Here is a 7,727-nt window from a genome sequence, read left to right as displayed (position 1 = left end):
TTTGGATAGGAACATTTAAATGTGCTGTAAATAAAAATGGACGGTTATGAAAAATTTCATATTGTTATTTATAAATTTTCTTACAGGAACCAGAGACGATAAGTGCCTTCCATATCAAGTGAACACTATGAAGAGGGAACATCCAATAATAATTGGGGTGAGAGTGATGCGTGCACAACCACAGGGTGCAACATCCCAGACCTAACGCCACCCCAAACACGGTCTTACTTCTTCATTGTCCGTGCATAGTGACAGTATTTTGATGGAACCCATGCATCTACTCCATCCTCCTCCTCTTCCATTTCCCAGAGATCAGATACAAGGGTAAAAAAGAGGAGGAAATTACAATGCTCAACAGAAGGTGAACGTTTTGATAATATTTTGGATAAAGTTGATTCTATTCTGAATCAACCAGATCCATCATGTGATCCTGTTATTAAAGCAGCCACAAATCTTATAACAGGTTTCATGGCTCCCTTGTCTAAAAACGATAAGAAAGCTGTGTACTTAAAGATTGTTAAAGTTTTGCAAGACCATCCTGTTGATTTCGATAATTTAGGTGATTAGTTTTTTTGTCTTGTTAGTTTTGTATTAATAGTCCTAATAATTTAAAAATTATATACAGTTTTGTTTAAAGATTCTATCAACATACACCTCTTAATTATGTAGTATTAAAATAACAATGCATTGAACAGTAGAATAATAAAACTTTAGTTATAATGTTTGGTCTTTTTACTTTCTTTTAATTTTTGCAAATAACTGTAGCCTTAGATGAAGGCATTTATATTGGTTGTTCTGTGATAGTTGTGACACTTATTTGAAACTAAAGTTCTCTGTGTATAATTAACTTGTTTGACAGTACTGCAATATTACTACACAATCATGAACTGTCCAAAAGTCTAAAATAAGAGTTCAAAGCAAAAAAAAGTTTTTTTTATTTTTGTGTCAGTCAGTCTTCCTGCATTTTGTTCTCTCGCTGCTTGCAATATTTCACTACCATGCTTAAATTTAACATCCAGTACTAAGATATATATATTTTTCTCAAATAAGCCAAATTTATTAATTAATATGCAATTATTCTATTTTCTAACTTTATTTTGAACATAAATAATATTACAACATTACTTTAACATATGAATGAACTATTTTCACAGGTTTTATTTCATGAAGGACAATAACATCGAGTAATATTCACTGCGGATGTGCATTTTGAGGACGTTCGCATTTTTATACATTAATGACATTAGGCATAGGCTTATAAGCACAGTAGCAAAGAAAAAAAAATAATACTAAATATATTGCACAGTAAGAAATTAAAGTTAAATAAGTCTGGGCTAAAGAAAAACACACAAATCATAATGACACTTTATGAAGAAAACAACAATACATTTTACATTTACACACAAAACCTATAAAATACAACTTCCTAGTGGAATAGTGACATCTGCTCTTGCCACGGAACTCTGCCTTCACCATTGAAGTAGGCCATGAAAGTGTCCCTTACAACTGCAGCATCATTCTGTGGGCGCCTAGGAATCGGCAGTAGGCCTATCATACCACCATTGCAGTGGTCCTCAGGCTCCAACATTTCTGCTGGTGCATATGTGTTTGGTGAACGGGTCCGTAAAAAATTGTGAAGGGAACATGCAGCTAAAATAATTGAATTGATGTTTTCTGGAGATGTATTAATCGGCTGCTTAAATATTCTAAATTTCGCAGAAAGTATACCAAATGCATTCTCTGATGTGCGTCTAGCACAAGAGAGCCTGTAGTTGAACATCCTTTTCTCATGGGTCAGTCCTCGACCAGGGTAAGGTTTCATTAAAGAAGTAGTGAGAGGGAAAGCATCATCGGCAATAATCACACTTGGGCATGCTTTCTGCGAAAAAGGTAAGGACTTATGTGGATGAAATTTCACCAAATCCCTATCAAGTGCCCTTTTCAAAGAGCATTTCTCCCATACATCCATCACTGGCACGTCCTGCACTACCAACATCTACATAAATGAATCTCAGCTTCGCATCGACAAGGGCAAGAAGCCATGGGGAGCTGAAATGACATTTGTAGTCATAATATGTTGAACCTGATTTTGGAGGTTTGGCTATAAGAACTCTCTTCCCATCTAAAGCACCACAGCAATTTGGAAACTGCCAGAGAGAATGAAATTCTGCTTGGATGCGAAGCCATTCCTCTTCATTTGTAGGCATTTTCATATATAACGGTTGCAGAGCTGGCATATAAGGCCTCACACACCTCAGGAACGACACTTGAAAGGAGGTTTGGGCTGATCCTGTAGGAATATCCCAGGGATGTTTTGATTCACCTGAAAATAAAATGAAATTCACTAGTTTAATATTTACCAGTCGGTGAACTACGACAACTATAGTGTGTTTACTTTTCTGAGATTGCTCGGTGGTGGCAGGTAGAAAAGACAGAGTTGTCATATTTACGGGTATGTAAGGCCCTTTAAATGCTTCCCTGCAGGAGATGGGCCTGCTTGAGTAGATTAATTCTCTTTCTATAATTATAGCTAGATGTACTGATGGCCTGTTGGATCCTGCCACACAGCGATCTTAGAAAAGTAAACACACATATGGCTAAGTAGGTAAGGTTAGGTATGTCGGTATACTCCAAAAGTTCTCTTGATTTGGTGGACAACTGAAGTACAGGAGGGTCTGCCCCTACTATAAATTATTGAAGGAATATATCAAATAGACGTACCTAAACAATAAAAACAAATATTTTTTCACAAGGGTTTAATTTAAATATTTGCCACCTCTAATGGCACTAGGGTAAAAAACCGCATGGTACAGGGGTGGACCATGTACGATCAGTGTGTACAACTACAAGAAAAGTACATTATAACGCGTCCTGACACCGGAGTAGAGGTCTTTAGCTCCGTTTCTCACCAACAACAAGTCGCGTCTGATGCCCATCTCCGATGTCAGGACGCGTTTATGATGTACTTTTTTTGGGGGTTGTACACATTGATCGTACATGGTCCACCCGTGCCTGTACCTTGCGGTTTTTTTACCATGTCATAACCTAATTATCCTATAGGCTATAGCCTAGTAACTTACCTGTGGCCAAGTGCCTCAATGTGACTGATAATCTCTGTTCTGGTGGAATAGCCCTTCTCATCCTGGTCAAGAGATAATCAAAATCTTTGTTCATTCTGTGGTAGTTGTAGAAGGCAGCGTCATCTCCCAACCTCATTTCCCGACACAAGTTGTCAAAGATACGGAGCGCTACAGTTCAGTTGACACGGGTTTCGTCTGGCTATGGAAATAACGGCGGAGCAATACAAACAAGATGGCGGACGCTTTGTTTTGGCGCCCGGTTTAAAAACCCCGAAACCTATAAAAAACGATAATGGGGGGAACCCTTTTCCCTTTTGGGAACCGTTTGGTTTTTGGGGTGGGGGAGTACATGCGAGTAAATGAAAACGGTGAAGGGGGAGCCATTGGGAAACCGGGTTTTGGGTGGGGGGGGGGGAAACCCAGATGACGACAATGAACACGAAAAACAACAAAACCCTAGCAGACGAAACCCGTTGCCAAGTAAACGTAGAGCTCACGTACCAACAAAAATGTAGGAGGTCCCGTCCCCCCGTTGTGTTAGGCTAACCAAACGACGGCAATGAACACTAAAAATCACGAAACCCAAGCAAAAAAAACCAGTGGCCAACTAAACTGTATGAGCTCCCGTTCCAGCTAAATGTAGAGCTCCTGTCCAACTAAACTGTAGGAGCTCCGGTGATCGTAACCAAACGAACCAACCTAACCAAACAAACTTAGGCCGCGTGCCCTTACCTGGTCCGGGGGGCTTCGCCCCCTGGACCCCCAGTATAGTATATTAAGTGATTGCTACCTAACAAAGAACCACCTAACCTAGTTAGTCCTCCACGTCCTTACCTGGGCCGGGGGGCTTCGCCCCCTGGACCCCCCAGTATAGTATATTACAGTGATTGCTACCTAACCAAAGGAACCGACCTAACCAACTAAGTCTGCATGTCCTTACCTGGCCGGGCTTCGCCCCCCTGGACCCCCCCTGTGTAGTAAGTTAACAATTATAAATATCTAACCAATAACTTGTCCATAAATATGGCTGGCACCCGTATATCCTTACTGATAACTAAACAAAATGGATAATATTTCCGAGAATACATTGGTTAAAGTCAAGGCCACGTTGTTTGCTCGAACACATGGACCTGCGTTTCGAACACGTGGACTTCTAGCGAACGTGAATGTTCGGATGTGTTGAGCGTGCCTGACTTCAGCAAAGCGGAAATAACAATGGCGTGCTTAATTTTGGCAAAATAATTAGAATAACGTGCATTTACATTGATAACCTTACCTTGGAGATGTTGCTAGTCGTCCAGAAATATAGAACTTAATAAGAGAAATCCGAGTCGTTCAAATCTTCTGGGTAGAGGATTTTTTTTTTTTCTTTCTTGGCGGGACGGTTGTTTTCCGAGATGACTGAACAAGGGGAATTTGTTTTCATTAAATAACTAACTAGGGATCGTTCGTCTTGACACAAAATGTATATGTCTTCCAGCGTGACGGGAACGGCGGCAGCGAACGCCACAAGTGTGCGGAACACGACAAATTCTCGGCAGAAGAAGACATGGTAGCTATGACGAAGCACTGAACTGGCTGAGAAGCAGGAACAGACTGAAGGGTCGAGGAAGGTCGGCATGGTCCGTTCCAGGTACTAGTTATCCTAGCGGATAACTAGTACCTGGAAAATATGTATCGAAGAATGTAAAAAAATGTAGGTCATACAGATGAGTGGGCAAGGAAAGAAATATCGAATAATGGTGGGGAAAAAAATGTATCTCCTACAGATTATGTTGGCACGGGTAAAACTATCGTGGGCAAGAGTCAAAATATCGAATAATGAAAAAAAAATGGAACTCCTGCAAGCATGGGAAAAAAATAGAATAACGAAGGGAAAAAAATGGAGCTCTTACAGTTCAGTGGGCATGGGTGAAAATATAGAATACTGTAAATTAAATTGGAGGTCCTAAAGATTAGTTGGGCAAGATTAAAAAATATCGAAGAGAATCGGCTTTCATGTTGATGCATGTTTCGGGTTCGGTCCCTGTGGGTTGGGTTCGGGTTTGGTCGGCTGGGGTCGGGTTTGGTAGGCTGCGGGTCATCTGCGAGAACTACTTACCTTGGCGGAGGGATTACGGACCGGGCAAAATGGTGTTACACGGTCCGGTCAACTGAACTGTAATCTACCCAAAGATACCTTTATCCTCTCTTCTCCTGAGCCACTCTCGAACCCACAAACGTTTTTTGTTGCTCTTGCATTCACGTAACGACTCCAAGAACACCACTCACCCGCAGCACATCTTGCAACAGTCCGACGATTTCCGGGCGCCAAGATGATATCAGCTGATCAGTTTTGTTTACTTTTTCCTACGGCTCCTCGAAACCACGAGATCCTAGTGTGACGATACAACACTTTTGCTCGCGAGCATCGGCTGGATGCTGGCCAAAAGTCTGCGAGCAAGAAATGACTAGTGTGAGACCAGCTTGAGAAGGTCTGCAATACTCGTAAACGCCCGCCGTATGAGTTACCTTCCCAGGAACCAATGAAAACTCGACCTGCCGGAGAGGTGCTCTGACCGTACTCAAGAGCCCGCAACATCACGATATAAGGACTCGCCACTGGAATTCAGTCCTACGGGCTGCTCTATGAGCAAGAGCCCGTGCTGGCACAAGGCCAGCTTAATCTTAAACAACAACAGAATTCAGTCCTACGGGCTGCTCTATGAGCAAGAGCTCGTGCTGGCATAAAGCCAGCTTAATCTTTAACAACAACAGAATTCAGTCCCTACGGGTCAGCTTAATCTAAAACAACAACAAGAATTCAGTCCCTCAGCAGTCATCACTTGATAATGTCCTGTGGATCAGGAAGAAATGTCGCGTTGGAGAGAGAGAGAGAGAGAGAGAGAGAGAGAGAGAGAGAGAGAGAGAGAATTGTATAAGCAATAATAAATCAAATGACTCAACCGAATTTTACCATGCCCTTTGGTGCGTTGCTCGCCAGTCTAAGCAACAACGAGCAAGCCGTCATCAGAAAGATAGAGAAGACTTTCTACAAGATTAATAGTGCTGAAGCAGCAGTCATTTTTATATTATTATTATTATTATTATTATTATTATTACTCAGTAGATGAACCCTACGTGTACGGAACAAGTCCATAGGGCCAATGACTTGAAATTCAACCTTCCGAAGAATATGGAGAGGATCTTTATTTTATTATTAATATTATTGTTTCAGAAGATGAACCCTATGCGTATGGAAGAAACCCATAAGGGTCACTGACTTGAAATTCAAGCTTCTGAAGAACATGATGCTTCATTTGAAAGGAATAACATACGATACAGTAATAGAAAATATAGGAAGAAGAGGTCAGTTATTAGAAAAAAAATAATTAACAAATAGATAGAACGTAAGTAAATGAGTGTTGAAATGATAACACAAGCTTTTATATAGTTTCACGAAGCGAATAAACTTGGGACATTGAAGTTGATACTTAAAGAGGCAGAATGTGATAGATGATGTCTGTATCCATGCAGCCAATTAAATATGATTGACTATGAAGCTAATTCACTTAACGCATAACCTTTCAATCATTATTAAATATATCAATTTTGGTGCGATTCGAGACCACACGCTGAATTAAAAGGCTTTCATTTTGAGCCAAAAACTGTATGTAAATCTTAAAAAAAAAAAAAAAAAAAAAAAAAAATATCGGTTTATGATAGTTTTAGTATGCCAAGATAAATTGACTACTGGTCTGATTTTTTTTTTTTTTTTTTGAGCAGCTGGTTTTGTAAACAGAAGACTGCTTCCAAGCACCTTTATGACTAAAGTGAGCCAGGACTCTCCTGGTTATATTACAGGGTTATAAACTTATGTGGTTATTTTGGACATAGAGATTAATCCATTATAAAAGTGATTCCTGACACTAGATCAAATATACTATTTGCATTGAATGAGTTTATGCTTTATTTATTACCCATTTACCATCCTCATAACTTAAATAGTCATTCTTCCCAATTTCTAAGTAAATTCCTTAATGTTAAATCCATTACAACTGGAATGGAATGGAATAGAGAGTTTAGGCAACAGGCCAAGCGCTAGGACCTACGAGGTTAATCAGCGCTGGGAGGGAGATTGAGAGTAAAAAGGTTACAAAGGCGTAACAGGAGGGAAACCTCAAAGCAGTTGCACTATAAAATAATTGTTAGCAGAGGGTGGATAGCAAGATGGAAGAAGGATAATATGAATAGAGGTACAGTAAAAGGAACGAAAGGGGTTGCAGATAGGAGCCGAAGGGACACCTTGCACTTGGATCTGCTTCGTAATTCAGTTTTCCAGTTACCAACTCTTATTCTTTCTCGTGTGAGGAGTCTTATACCCGAGATAAAGACTTGCCATGCTGCTTTGCTGATTTTGCTATAGTTCTTTATTCACAATGTGAAGGCTATGTAAGAAAGGGTTAGGTACAATACTAGTCTAATGATACTTCACCAAGATACACTTTTATATCACTATGATTTACGACCTGTCACTGTGATCCTGATGGTGCTGGCGAGTTCACTGACCTCGTGGACCTTGCACAAGATTGACTCAGAATCATAAGGTTTCCTAACCTGATGTCCTCTCTGTGACTGGAATATTTTGATCCCCCACTATTGAGAAAA

General features: G+C 40.2%; 1 protein-coding gene across 1 annotated transcript; it reads right to left on the bottom strand.

Moving 5' to 3' along the window:
* Positions 1 to 1,928: 1,928 nt before the first annotated feature.
* Positions 1,929 to 3,216, bottom strand: LOC135222561 (uncharacterized). Its single transcript, XM_064260648.1, has 2 exons — positions 3,081 to 3,216; positions 1,929 to 2,323 (listed from the first exon to the last, which is right to left on the bottom strand). Exons 1-2 carry the CDS (start codon positions 3,214 to 3,216, stop codon positions 1,929 to 1,931), a joined length of 531 nt encoding a protein of 176 aa, XP_064116718.1.
* Between the last annotated feature and the right edge of the window lie 4,511 nt (positions 3,217 to 7,727).

This window comes from Macrobrachium nipponense, chromosome 3, assembly GCF_015104395.2.
Source record: "Macrobrachium nipponense isolate FS-2020 chromosome 3, ASM1510439v2, whole genome shotgun sequence".
Lineage (NCBI taxonomy): Eukaryota > Metazoa > Arthropoda > Malacostraca > Decapoda > Palaemonidae > Macrobrachium > Macrobrachium nipponense.
The sequence above is the reverse complement of the archived record's forward strand: the minus strand, read 5'-3'. Positions and strand labels throughout refer to the sequence as shown.

Coding starts and splice junctions, on each gene's coding strand:
- LOC135222561 (XM_064260648.1), bottom strand. CDS start 3,216: ATGAGGTTGGGAGATGACGCTGCCTTCTACAACTACCACAGAATGAAC. Junction 2,324..3,080: donor ATTGAGGCACTTGGCCACAG/GTAAGTTACTAG, acceptor TTTTATTTTCAG/GTGAATCAAAACATCCCTGG.